The sequence below is a fragment of the Mercenaria mercenaria genome, chromosome 4 (genome assembly GCF_021730395.1).
Source record: "Mercenaria mercenaria strain notata chromosome 4, MADL_Memer_1, whole genome shotgun sequence".
Classification (NCBI taxonomy): Eukaryota; Metazoa; Mollusca; class Bivalvia; order Venerida; family Veneridae; genus Mercenaria; species Mercenaria mercenaria.
In genome coordinates this window covers 56,580,616-56,595,913 of record NC_069364.1, presented here as the reverse complement: position 1 = coordinate 56,595,913, position 15,298 = coordinate 56,580,616, and the positions used below count along the sequence as shown (strand labels likewise).

Sequence of the window (15,298 nt, the reverse complement as noted above, 5' to 3'; positions counted from 1 at the left end):
AGACTGGTTTAGCAATCACTTTTTCAGACAATCTTTCCATAGTGCCTAGACTCTGATATTCAGCATTAATGTGATGAAATGGAAGACCAATGATAACTGTTACAACACAATTTGAAAACATAAGACACTGTCTTGCTATAAAACTGGAAAATGTGAAACAACAGGAAAATGTTTAAGCAGCTCAAGGTAATATGCTAGTGACAGTAAAACATGAAAAAACTAGAATCTGTTCCGAGAGTATATGAAGTATGAAAGCAAACAGTAAAGCTTTTCACCAGAAACATTCATACTGAAAGGCACCCTTATCCAAAGAACACAAATTCCAAAAATACCAAGTTATAAAAGTTTTATAAAACAGATTTAAAATTCTGTTAAAAGACAAAAAAAATCTGCATGATGTTAGCTAGCTACACTGTTTCTAAATTAAATGTGCATAAGGTCAAAGGTTAAATAGAAAAAAAAATGACTTAAGGTCAAGGTCAAGGTCAGTCTTACCTCTGACCCATTACGTAATTGTAAGGTGTGGTGCAGGATGGGTTAGGAGCTTAAAATACTCATCACTGTATGGAACTGGTATTTACAAAACATGTTATAGAAAGGTAGAGGGAATGAAATGTGTTGTATGGTATAGGTATTTGAATACATAACCATATATGGTGAGACAGAATGTTTTCCTATCAACTGCATATTACCTTGGCTTTTATGAAAAGTACTTATCAATGCTTAATATCTATCACACTTGTATGAATTCATATATCTGTACTTTCCAAAATGTAACAATTTTTGTATGAAAAAATCTAGATTTAATGCACGAAATAACTCTCATTCAAACACTCTCCTACAAATATCTGTTCTTTTAACAATAACTGAGATAACGTAATGGCGAATGCATTTCAATAATGAATGCTAGCTGACTGGTTTGCACACTTATTTTTGATAGTTTCACACTTACGACTGAATAATGTGTTTAAATGATGAATGAGATATTGCACGATATAAAATCTAATTAAAACCCAACAGCACATAGAGACAAACATAACATCAGGGGCAGTTAATCTCTTAATGGAACACTCAAGGAGTTATTTGGAAAAGACTTTTGTCCGTAAAAAGGGGGTAAAGAGGTCCATGTAATGGGTCAGAGCTGACTTGGTTGACCTTGAACTTCTATGGCCCTTTGTGTCCTGAAAAAAGCAGAGAACAACCAAATTTCAATTCAACAGTTAACACAGTAATATCAGTATGTATCTAAAGGACTGTTGCATTAAACAACATTACACAGATTTCTTTTTGAGTTTTGTTTTTGAAATGTATTCATAACAAAAGTTAACATCATATTGAATTTAATAAATTCTAATCAATCAATTACCAACCTTTTAGAAAGTAAATATTATAAGAAAACTTAAATAGTTAGTCTAACTTTGAATAATTTTTTATCTTATAAAGTTTTCTTTTCCCAGCAACCCACTAGTTAAGCTGAATTAATTTGAATTTCAAGAATTTTGCTGATTATGTAGTTCAAAAATCTTTTCTTTACACCAAAGAAATATCTGGCATTAAAGATGCAAGCCTGTTAGTATCAGATAACATAAGATATTGCAAAAAGAAAGCCTCAAGAAATACCTTTCACAGAAAGTTTGGTTTCAACAGAAATGCATTTCAATGAAATCAGTAATTAGGCAAGAGGGCTATAATGGATGAATCGCTCGCCTGAGTGAGTTTGACAGCTTACTCACATTCTAACAATGTCCATCAAGCTGAAAATGTGGCTTTTAAAGTGTTATTAAATTTTTCTATGATATGACCTAGTGACCTTGTGTTTTTTACACCAGGATACACAGTTTCAAACATCTCTTAATTTCAGATGATACAAACATTCTGATAAATACTTATGATGATCAGGTAGCAGATGTTGTGTAAAGAGCATTAACTGAGGTCTTTCAATGATTTGATCTAGTGACCTAGTTAAACACCTCAGATAACAAAACTTTGATATTTAGATTTCATAAACATTTCATAGTTATTGTACCCAGATGACCCAGTTTCAAACTTGACCTAGATTTCATACAGACAAATACTCTGACAAATACTTGTGAAGATCAAGTAGAAAATGTGGCATCTAGAGTGTTTACAAGGTTTTTCTATGATCTGACCCAGCAAACTAGTTTCTGACCCTAGTTTCAACCATGACCCAGACTTCATACAAACATTCAGGCAAAACATTTAAGAAGATGAGGTAGAAAATGTGTGATCTGGAGGGCTAACAAGGCTTTCATAATAAATGACAGTAACCTAGTTTATGACTGCACATGACCAGATAAAGAACTTTTAGAGATTTTATTTAGGGTAACATTCTGATCAAGTTCCATTTAAATTGGGCCATAATTGTCACCACTAAAGTGTTAACAGTCAAATATTTGACAACAAATGACAGACACAGTGTGATCACAATCGCTCACCTGGAGCTGTATGTACCCTGGTGAGCTACAAACAGAACCATGTAATTTAAACACATTTCTTCCTTTAAATTTACAAATAAGGCAGTCAGCAGAGCATTTACACCGTTTTAGACAATTTCAAAATTATATTCCCATACACATACATGTATAAACATCAGTCAAGAAGGTTACCATTTACTTGTAATAACAGGACAGTATGATAGTACATAATTTACATCAACTATTACAAAGCAATAGAGTGTGTGTTTTTTTCTGTCCCGACTATGGGTTTTTCAGTTCCATTTTAGTACATTAATATGAGAAGGTCAAAAGACTTTTCTGTCATACCACCTTCATGAACATTTTCGTCAGCCCAGAATCAAACTACTGTCTACTGATTGTCTTGGGTTTTACCTACTAGCTAGCCTGGTAGGCCCTGCAAACACTGTATTAACTAGATCAGAAATGAATTACTTACAAGATGATGATTCTGGTGTTGTACTTTGTACATAGTTTGATGGAAACATGCCAATTTGTCCATTAAATTCTCCTTGCCACCAGTCAGGGTCGTCTTTTTTTATCACGTTTATCACAGCGTCTTTCTGGAATGTCAGCTCGTCTGCATGTTGCGACTGGTATGGGTAAATGGCTATAACATGGTCAACTGTAACAGACGTTTTTGACTGTTAGCTAAGCTGTTAACCAAACACTATGCTGAACACATTTGATAAAGCACTTTACCAATGCACATCTACAGAAAAATTTTCAGAAGCAGTTATACAGGTGGAGGTTAATCAGAATAGTTTAAAGCAGTATGTTCAACTTAGATCACAATTAGATTTTACAATTTTGCTAGTTGAAATGAGTTAAATCTTGCAGTTTCACATAAACGTCAACCTCAACAAACTGAATGAGCAGAGAATTAGGCTGTGCATATCAAAAGAAGTTACCCTATAAGCAAGCAATCCTATTTATCAAACAGCAGTTACAAGCAAAAGTGTCCTGCAAGATCGTACTAGAGAGAATCAACTGATATAAAGCCAGTGGTACTCACCATATGTTTGAGAGGTTGGCTGCGGTGTTGTGGAAGTTTGAGGGGCTGGAGATGATGACACGCCATGACCCAACTGAAAAACATACATAAAACCATTTCACTTGCTATGTCCATACTTGTTCAGTATTCACTAAAATTTCGGATAAAAAGTTTTTAGTTTTTAGTTTTTACTCTATCAAATATTTACATTCGCCCCATTCTTTCCCTCTGAAAATTATGACGTTCATTTCGTATGAACAGCAAAAGGAAAGGCGCGAAAGTTACGTCATCGCTGCTTAGTGATAACCGGCCGCTGTTTTGACGACGTCCGCGTATAGTCAGGGAGAACGCTCCTTAGATGACGTCGCAGTTGTTCCGTCTGGTGAACAGAATGGCCAGGAAGCTGATTTTAATGTTAAATGCCACAAAATATGTGCAATTTATAATATTATCTTGTTTACAGATGGAAAGAAAATATAATGTAAATATAAGAAATGGAACTATTTTGTTCAGTGTTCATGCGAAATGAACGACAGAATAGGATCGGCAAATTAAACATGAATCGCTAGCGCGATTCATGGATTTGCCGATCCTATTCTGTCGTTCATTTCACATGAACACCGAAAAAAATCATTTCATTTCTTAATAATTCCAGTTTAAATTTGTTGAACTGCTAATGGTATTACTTCATTTCTTGAGTTTTAGCAGGATCAGTGTCTTAAAAAGTTGTTGTTTTATTTATTGACAATTTGTTCCACTTTATATGTAACCAAATGTAACAAAAATATACTTTTCATTTCATACAGGAATTATAAAGTCTTACAGAAGTAGTGGCTGGGGACGTTTTACCACCAGCACCAAGTGTATTATCAGGTGTAGATCTAGCACTGCCTCCCAGTAACTTCACATAATTAGCTGGGAACCATCCAATTTTTCTCTTCTGACCTCTTGCCTGGAAACAGATATACCTTAGTATTAGAAAACTGCATCATGCTAAATTATCCCTACAAATGGTGAAATGATCCAGATGACTGTGGACACAAAACCAAAACAGGCAAACAGGAAATATTAATAAATCTTGTCAAGATTTTACGGCAGCTGTATTAGTACATTTTACAGGAAAATCACTCGAAATAAGCTGATGAGCAAATTGCTCGCGTTATCCATTGTTTCAATGTTTCAAATGACTCAAAACCTAGAAAATGTAAAAAAAAAAATGGCCAAGTACCATGAGAATTCCTCACATGAGCAAGATTGCTGAAGTGACATACTCTATGTATAAACTATTATTTTTTTTCATTTGTATTTTTTTCTGCTTTACAAGTTGAATGCAATTTCATTTAAATTTTAATATCATCCCATACATGCTCTTTATGTTGTTAAAAAAAATGAAAAAGTCTGTCTGTGTGTTATTGTACCAATTAAGTTAAGAAGGGATACTATGAACTTCTAGATCAATCTCCATGCTATTATGTAAGATGTGTAACAAGAAGGCCCCCAACTCTCAATATGTCAACATACAAGTTAGAGAACAACATAGGTTACCAAACAGGGGCATAAAAATATAGATGGAATAAAATTGAATCACCAAACTGTGTTAACAGCAAAACAGAAGAAAAGATTTCTACCTGCAGTTCTCCCTCCCACCATCCACTAGGACTTTTCTTTCTAACTTGTATCAGCTGACCAGGACTCAATGACAACTGCTCCTCCCCTGTCGCAGTATAAGCTGCAATTACTGTTGCTATTTCTGTAAAAAATAGAGGTAAAGTACCATTTAATTTTCTGCAGTGTAAGAACTATAGTGTTTGAATATATATTTGTTGTGAATACATGTTTCACATCTTTCAATTTTAGCATTTCTAAATCTTCAAAGACATTTAAAAACCTTAAAGCCAATCTTGCTGTTAAGAGGAAGTTTATAAACACAGAAAAAGTTTTCAAATGTCCTGACAACTTTCTACATACTCCTCTGTGCTTTTATTGTGCGGTAAACCTGGGTTTTGGCACAGAGATATTTTGCTTTTTGTAAGTATCAGAATAAATAGTTTACGTTACCATGTTCTTATATCATACATTAAAGAATACATTAAGACGGAGCTTTGCTGAAAATTTGAACCTTATTGAGTATATATTGTTTGAGTTATTCCCAAAAATATACTTAAAAACTCCCGACTTCAAGAAAGTTATCAGCAGAAACCATTAAATGCTCCTAAGTACATATTTTTTTTTTATTTTGCCATGGTATAGAAAAAGAATATAAAATTATAAGTTTCAAAGCTATATGCCTTTTGGTAATAGCTGTATGTACTAGCACGTAAAACTTTAACTAGGGGTGACTACTGAGACCAATTTTGACTATTGCAATACTATTGATATTGCTTAACAAGAGGACCATGATGGTCCTGAATCGCTCACCTATCCCCACATGACCCAGTGTTGAACTGAGTATGACGTCGTTATTTCTATTATTTGACATAGTGACCTAGTTTTTGAGCACATGTGACCTAGATATCATCAAGATAAAAAATTCTGACCAATTTTCATGAAGATCCATTGAAAAATATGACCTCTAGAGAGGTCACAAGGTTTTTCTATTATTTGACCTAATGACCTAGTTTTTGAAGGCACATGACCCACTTTTAAAATTGACCTAGATATCAAGGTGAACATTCTCACCAATTTTCATGAAGATATCGTGAAAAATATGGCCTCTAGAGAGGTTACAAGGTTTTTCTATTTTTCGACCTACTGACCTAGTTTTTGACCGCACATGACCCAGTTACGAACTTGACCTAGATATCATCAAGCTGAACTTTCTCGCCAATTTTCATGAAGATCCGTTGAGAAATATGGCCTCTAGAGACATCACAAGGTTTTTCTATTTTTAGACCTACTGACCTAGTTTTGACCGCATGTCACCCAGTTTCGAACTTGACCTAGATATCATCAAGGTGAACATTCTGACCAATTTTCATAAAGATCCCATGAAAAATATGGCCTGTAGATAGGTCACAAAGTTTTTCTATTTTCAGACCTACTGACCTAGTTTTTGACCACACGTGACCCAGTTTCAAACTTGACCTAGATATCATCAAGGTGAACATTCTGACTAATTTTCATGAAGATCCATTGAGAAATATGGCCTCTAGAGAGGTCACAAGGTTTTTCTATTTTTAGACCTACTGACCTAGTTTTTGAACCCATGTGACCCAGTTTCAAACTTGACCTAGATATCATCAAGGTGAACATTCTGACCAATTTTCATGAAGATCTCTTGAAAAATATGGCCTCTAAAGAGGTCACAAGGTTTTTCTATTTTTAGATCTACTGACCTAGTTATTGACCGCACGTGACCCAGTTTCGAACTTGACCTAGATATTATCAAGATGAACATTCTGACCAATTTTCATAAAGATCCCATGAAAAATATGGCCTCTAGAGAGGTCACAAAGTTTTTCTATTTTTAGACCTACTGACCTAGTTTTTGACCGCACATGACCCAGTTTCAAACTTGACCTAGATATCATCAAGATGAACATTCTGACCAATTTTCATGAAGATCCGTTGAGAAATATGGCCTCTAGAGAGGTCACAAGGTTTTTCTATTTTTAGACCTACTGACCTAGTTTTTGACCCCACGTAACCCAGTTTCGAACTTGACCTAGATATCATCAAGGTGAACATTCTGACCAATATTCATGAAGATATCATGAAAAATATGGCCTCTAGAGAGGTCACAAGGTTTTTCTATTTCTAGATCTACTGACCTAGTTTTTGACCCCACGTGACCCAGTTTCGAACTTGACCTAGATATCATCAAGATGAACATTCTGACCAATTTTCATGAAGATCCATTGAGAAATATGGCCTCTAGAGAGGTCACAAGGTTTTTCTATTTTTAGACCTACTGACCTAGTTTTTGATCCCGCGTGACCAGTTTCGAACTTGACCTAGATATCATCAAGGTGAACATTCTGACCAATATTCATGAAGATCTCATGAAAAATATGGCCTCTAGAGAGGTTACAAGGTTTTTCTATTTTTAGACCTACTGACCTAGTTTTTGAAGGCACGTGACCCAGTTTCGAACTTGACCTAGATATCATCAAGGTGAACATTCTGACCAATATTCATGAAGATCTCATGAAAAATATGTCCTCTAGAGAGGTCACAAGGTTTTTCTATTTTTAGACCTACTGACCTAGTTTTTGATCCCACGTGACCCAGTTTCGAAACTGACCTAGATATCATCAAGATGAACATTCTGACCAACTTTCATAAAGATTCCTTGAAAAATGTGACCTCTAGAGTGGTCACAAGCAAAAGTTTACGCACGGACGCACGGACGACAGACGCCACGCGATCACAAAAGCTCACCTTGTCACTTTGTGACAGGTGAGCTAAAAACTATTGCGATACTTTTCTATTGCAGGTTACTATTGCGATACTATTGCAATAGTTATTGGCCATCATATTTTATACAGTAAAGCTACCAACTGGCATTGTTACACAGTGTAAGAGACGGCACTGTTTATAATTGCTGTTAACACACATTGAGATTTTTGTATAAATGAAATGGACAGAAATAGTTCTAACATTAAATATTTCTTGCCTTCCTTGGCTTTGGAACAATAAGTAAAACAATAAACCTATGCAAGGTATACTCAAAACGAATCGGCCATTTTGTTGCGAATGTCAACATGTTTAACAACCCAAAGCACCGAAAAAGACGATAATTAACGGATCGGATTAAGGTGTGCCAGCACTAAATGAAGGGCCCTACCGAACAGTTTGCTGTATAATACAAGTAGCCGTCTTTCTCCATGTCCATAACACATTTTCTCATTTAAGATTAACAGGTTATTTAAATATATTTAATCAATGTTTCTAAGAAACTAAATTTATTAATTGTCTCCCAGACTTCTCAGTCCTTTATGGTAATTATTGTAATGGAGACGTAAACATTTTCCGAGGCGCAAATGAAAGCTGGCTCTGTTTCTTGGTTTATAAATTATAAATTATTTCTGTATTTACTAAAATTTCAAAACTATCGAAACTATCGATTGTTGAAGGAACTATCGGCGATTGTTACTGGATCGTGACTTTTCTATCGATGCATGCTATCGGGACACTTAGTATCGCAATGCATCGATAGTTCGATGTATCGTTACACCCCTAACTTTAACCAGGATTTTCTAAGTCCAAAAGGGGGCATAAATTGCCCAAAATATATGTTAGAGTTATGGGACCTGATTCTATCAACTAGTTTTATAACCCCGAAGACACATGTGAAGTTTCAATTCAATATCTGCATTAGTTTTGGAGATAGTAACTTACATGTAAAACCTTAACCAGAATTTTCTAAGTCCAAAAGGGGGCATAATTTACCCGAAATACATGTCAGAGTTATGGGACTTGACCCAGTGAGGTTGGTTATTGACCTAGAAAAATTAAAAATAAGTTTCAAATCTATATGCCTTTTAGTAATAGCTGTATGTACTTGCTGCTATCAACTAGTTTTATAACCCCGAAGACACATGTGAAGTTTCAATTCAATATCTGCATTAGTTTTGGAGATAGCAACTTGCATGTAGAACTTTAACCAGAATTTTCTAAGTGCAAAAGGGGGCATAATTTGCTCAAAATACATGTCAGAGTTATTGAACTTGACCCAGTGTGGTTGGTAATTGACCTAGAAAAAGAATAAATAAGTTTCAAAGCTATATGCCTTTAAATGATAGCTGTATGTACTTGCATGCAAAAACTTAACCAAGGTGTGACGCCGACGCCGACGCCAGGGTGAGTAGAATAGCTAGACTATTCTTCGAATAGTCAAGCTAAATATCTACTTTGTTTAGATTTTTGCTAGTCCATTTTATATGTGACTAGAGCTGGCCAATGAAAATATTTATTAAAAATATTTAGAGATATTGTTCAGGTCTGAAACTTTACTGTCATGTCAAGGATATTAATTTTTAGTTATGTGAAATTTTATAGATTTTTAGAAGCCTTGTTCTGTTGTAATCCTTTAACAAGAGCACCGCCTTGCGGGTGCTGACGCTCATCTGATTTTTTTTGTATAATAGAAATATTGTCCTACCCATGATTTTCTAAGTCTAAAAAGGGCCATCACTCTTGCAAAAAGCAGGATAGAGTTATGTTTCTTGATGTACAGTGTCCACTTATGATGGTGAAAAACTGTTGCAAGTTTTAAAGCAATAGCTTTGATAGTTTATGAGAAAAGTTGACTTAAACATAATATTCAACCAAGAAAATGATTTTTCTAAGTCCAAAAGGGGCAATAATTATTTAAAAAAAGCAGGATGAAGTTATGTTGCTTGCTGTACAGGGTCAGCTTATGATGGTGAACAAGAGTTGCAAGTTTTAAAGCAATAGCTTTGATAGTTTAAGAGAAAAAGTTGACCTAAACATAAAACTTAACCAGGAAATCTGATATTTTCTAAGTCCAAAAGGGGCCATAAATCTTGCAAAAAGCAGGATGGAGTTATGTTTCTTGCTGTACAGGGTCAGCTTATGATGGTGAACAAGTGTTGCAAGTTTTAAAGGAATAGCTTTGATAGTTTAGGATAAAAGCTGACCTAAACATAAAACTTAACCAAGAAAACTGATTTTCTAAGTCCAAAAGGGGCAATAATTCTTGCAAAAAGCAAGATGGAGTTATGTTTCTTGATGTACAGGGTCTGCTTATGATGGTGAACAAGCATTCCAAGTTTCAAAGCAAAGCTTTGATAGTTTAGGAGAAAAGTTGACCTAAACATAAAACTTAACCATGAAATCTGATATTTTCTAAGTACAAAAGGGGCCATAAATCTTGCAAAAAGCAAGATGGAGTTATGTTTCTTGCTATACAGGGTCAGCTTATGATGGTGAACAAGTATTCCAAGTTTCAAAGCAATAGCTTTGATAGTTTAGGAGAAAAGCTGACCTAAACATAAAACTTAACCAGGCAACGCCGACGCCGACAACCGCTCAAGTGATGACAATAACTCATCATTTTTTTTCAAAAAATCAGATGAGCTAAAAATGGGCCTTAGATGTGAAGACTGATTTTAGCAGCCATATTGGATATATTTGGGAGAATTTGTGTGTTAATTCTTTGACACTTGATTTTAGTACTTTTAAATCATTTTTTGTAATTTGAAATATACTGATAAGGTGTAGTTTTTCTTCTAGTTTGTGTTTATGGAATTGTCTTTTGACGACATTTATTCCATTTCTTGCATTTGGTGAGAAAAGTTTTACATATTTGGGAAAATGTCATTGACCAATCAGATTGCAGTATTTTTGGTGCTTCTCTAGGTTATAACACACTAAATAGCCACCACTATATATTCTATATAAAATGACAAGTTTTCACAATGCTGCAATACACACCTAGACCCATTTTAAATTTCTTTAGCTTACATTTTCTTGTAGATCAACATTAATACTGTAAAAATATCCAAAGAAAAGTAGGGGTCATGTCTGATGCAAGAAAGATATTTCTGGTCAAACGGACACACCATAACTTTTACACTGAAATGACAATCACAATTTAGGGTAGGGGTGTATGAATAAATTTCACATGTTAAATCAGTTTGGAGTCCTTATTCAACATGCAAATGCTACCAGTATGTCAAGTATAGGCATGCAATATGATTTCAACCAATATTATAGCAATGATTTCAAGGAAGATCCTTCTTACAGCAAAAAAAACTGAGAACTATTTGAATCCGCCATTATGCGACTACCATTTTTTCATAGGTGCTCAGGCTATTTAGTGTCTGTATGCCTATAAGGAAATATGAATTTTTTTTTTCAGCTTTTTTGCTCTCTATGTGAAGTTTCATCTATATTCAGCTTATAAAACAAGTTTCAGCCCAAACAAACCAGTAGTTTTCTCAAAATCACTATTTTTGTACAGCCATCATTTTGTCCAAAGACTGCGGTTTAAGCCGTTAAATTTGGCTGAATCACATATAGTCATTAAACGCTGTTTTTTCAAAAAACCCGTAAGATATTACATCAAATATACCACCAGCAAGTGCGGAATAGACAACCACACTGAAAAAAACTTATAATTATGCAACTGTGATAAAATAAGAACAAAATTAGTGTTTAGTGAATTTTTTTTTGTTAAAAAAAAGCTTATTTTTCAGTGAAAAATGGGAAAATTGTCTTTTTTTTCATCTCAAATGCAACAATATTGCATATTTTTGCATTCTATAGCTAAAGTCATATCTCATGGCCATGGTATTCAAGTTCTCTCCAACTATTCATGTCAAAATGTAACTAAAAAGGTGTTGATACTGCACACCTGGTCTCTGCTCAAATGGAATGAAATGGTATCTAAGGATATTACTAAAGATCTTCAGATTTCACACCACACAGGTGATGGAGATTCTAAAGGTCATTCTGATGTAGACAAAGGTCAAGGAACTAAAACTGTGCACTTGAAAGATGTGAGGCACCTAGCAAATTCTCTAAAAAGGCAAATTAACCGGGCACCATTTAGTGACAAAATGTTCCGTGGTAAACAGAAGTCTAATCTAAAAACAGATTTGCTCTATCTATTAAATCTAGGTGTGTTTCAGAGCTATCAAGTGCACATAAGAAGTACAAAAGCAATTTGAAAGTAATAAACCATAAAATGCCTAATATAATTTCAGAAATAGTACTATGTTTCAAAGGTTACTGTGGTACCTCATGTTCTAAATACAGCTTGGTTTGTTCTGGCAACTACAGAAAAGCAAAAAACTATATGCTAGACAATGACTGATGATGATGAGACTTTACTCAGGAAATGTATTGAAATTCTCCTTGGTCCAGAAAGCATAGAAAAAACTAAATTTTTAACATCTACACAGAAATGTGAAGCAGTGAACAGATCCTACAATGCATGCTTGCCCAAAAATGTTACATTTCTCCGCAACTGCCATGGCCGTATCCATGGCCAGATTCTAAGACTAAATCATGGGCTTGCTGACACTGTTATCCTTAAAGCTAGGGTAAATGGTGTAAAACTGTCACATGGCTCTTCTGTTATCAGACACCTTTTAAGAACAGAGTATTACGACAAGTTGCGTAAAACTACTAGGTACATATCGCGAGCAAGACGCAGTCGTTTTGCATCACGTCAGTATACGTACAAATTACATACAGATTTACACTATTCAAAGGGTCTCACTGACCCCAAGCCTGAATTTTCTAGCACCCCACACCTAAAAGATTATGCTTATGCATAGAGTGTGATATTAGGATGAAATAAAGATGGTTATAAGTAAAATTATTGTGCTGCCTTGTGGCCAGCTGAGCCGGCACTGCACACATATAACAAGTTATATTAACCGCACAAATGTAAATAAGCCTTGTATAAGTTGTGTATATAATAGTGCTATATTTATCAAAAATATTATACAAAAATAGTAAACTACTGTATACCATAGAATACAGTCCTTGAAAGAAAACTCCCTAAACTTATGGCCTGAGCATTGGTCCCCACATTTCTGCTCAAATGTTCCGGGTTCACACAAAGAGAACAATGGCATATATGCGACACGTGTAGGCCTTCGGGTATTTTTAAAATATTTCTAGTGGCCTGACACATAAGTCTGTGCACATAATATTGTTTTCTGACAGTTTCTCCAGGCATTTTGTGGTTATTTTTCCATAGCTAGGATTTTTATTTACTGTCGTACAACCAAGCCATTTCCGACACCCTTTTTCCCCACGGTATAGAATTATCATTTATTTTTTGCTTAATTCTTTCAAAAATCAATTGTCTAGGGTTGATGTGCAATGTTTACAAATTTTTTTTTATTTGCAGACGACAGAAAATTTTAGTAATTCTACCGGGTGACAATTCTTATAGGTTATAACACACTAAATAGCCACCACTATATATTCTATATAAAATGACAAGTTTTCACAATGCTGCAATACACACCTAGACCCATTTTAAATTTCTTTAGCTTACATTTTCTTGTAGATCAACATTAATACTGTAAAAATATCCAAAGAAAAGTAGAGGTCATGTTTGATGCAAGAAAAATATTTCTGGTCAAACGGACACACCGTAATTTTTACACTGAAATGACAATCACAATTTAGGGTAGGGGTGTATGAATAAATTTCACATGTTAAATCAGTTTGGAGTCTTTTTTCAACATGCAAATGCTACCAGTATGTCAAGTATAGGCATGCAATATGATTTCAACAAATATATAGCAATGATTTCAAGGAAAATCCTTCTTACAGCAAAAACAAGAGGGTCATGATGACCCTGGATCGCTCACCAGAGTAATATGTTTCAAATGTGAAACTGATGATTTTTAGAATTTTTTTGGAAAACTTTCCGATGTACAATCAAGTAACCCCTGGGGCGGGGCCAATTTTATCCCGGGGGTCTTTATTTGAACAAAGTTTGTAGAAGTCGACTAGGTAATGTTACATATCGAATATCTAAGATCTAGGCCTTCTGGTTTATTTTAAGCAAATTTGTGAAGATTTCCCTATGTACAATAAAGTAACCCCTGGGGCTGGGTCAATTTGACCCTGGGGGGTCAAGATTGAACAAATTTTGTAGAGGTCCACTAGGCAATGCTACATGTCGAATATCTAAGCTCTAGGCCTTCTGGTTTATTTTTAGAAAATATTGAAGATTTTTCTATGTACAATCAAGTAACCCCATGTGGCGGGGCCAATTTGACCCCGGGGGTCATGATTTGAAGAAATTTTGTAGAGGTCTACTAGGCAATGCTACATGTCAAATATCTAAGACCTAGGCCTTCTGGTTTATTTTTAGAAATTTTTTGAAGATTTTCCTATGTAAAATCAAGTGACCCCTGGGGCGGGGTCAATTTTGACCCTGGGGTCATGATTTGAATAAATGTTGTAGAGGTCCACTAGGCAATGCTACATATGAAATATCTAAGCTCTAGGCCTTCTGGTTTATTTTAAGAAAATTTTTGAAGATTTTCATATGTAAAATCAAGCGACCCCTAAGGCGGGGTCAATTTTGACCCCGGGGGTCTGATTTGAACAAATTTTGTAGAGGTCCACTAGGCAATGCTACATGTGATACATCTAAGACCTAGGCCTTCTGCTTTATTTTTAGAAATTTTCTGAAGATTTTCCTATGTAAAATCAAGTGACCCCTGGGGCGGGGTAAATTTTGATCCCGGGGTCATGATTTGAACAACTTTAGTAGAGGTCCATTAGGCAATGCTACATGTCAAATATCTAAGGTCTAGGGCTTCTGGTTTTCGAGAAGAAGATTTTTTAAGATTTTTCTATGTAAAATCAAGTGACCCCTGGGGCGGGGTCAATTTTGACCCCGGGGTAATGATTTGAACAAACTTGGTAGAGGTCCACTAGGCAATGCTTCACACCAAATATCTAAGCTCTAGGGCTTCTGGTTTTTGAGAAGAAGATTTTTAAAGTTTTTCCTTTCGGTTGCCATGGCAACCAGAGTTCTGCATGGAATTCAATTCTTTGAACAATTTTTAGAGAAGACCATCCAAGGAACATCCCTGTGAAGTTTCATCAAAATTGGCCTGTTGGTTTAGGAGGAGATGTTGTTTAAAGGAAAGTGTGGACGGACGGACGGACGGACGGACGACGGACGGACGGACGGACGGACGACGGACGGACGGACGGACGCCGGACGGTGAGCGATCACAATAGCTCACCCTGAGCACTTTGTGCTCTGGTGAGCTAAAAACTGAGATCTATTTGAATCCGCCATTATGCGACTACCATTTTTTCATAGGTGCTCAGGCTATTTAGTGTCTGTATGCCTCTATAAATATGGGCTTATCAGTTATTT

General features: G+C 35.3%; 1 protein-coding gene across 1 annotated transcript in view; it reads right to left on the bottom strand.

Moving 5' to 3' along the window:
- Positions 1-15,298, bottom strand: part of LOC123551799 (intersectin-2-like) — a 108,082-nt gene that overhangs the window by 48,766 nt on the left and 44,018 nt on the right. Inside the window, exons 22-25 of the mRNA XM_053542215.1 lie at positions 5,097-5,218; positions 4,292-4,420; positions 3,490-3,562; positions 2,914-3,099 (exon numbers count right to left, since the gene is read on the bottom strand). Of these exons, the coding sequence (XP_053398190.1) occupies positions 2,914-3,099; positions 3,490-3,562; positions 4,292-4,420; positions 5,097-5,218 (510 nt within the window). The remainder of the gene's footprint in view (positions 1-2,913; positions 3,100-3,489; positions 3,563-4,291; positions 4,421-5,096; positions 5,219-15,298) is intronic.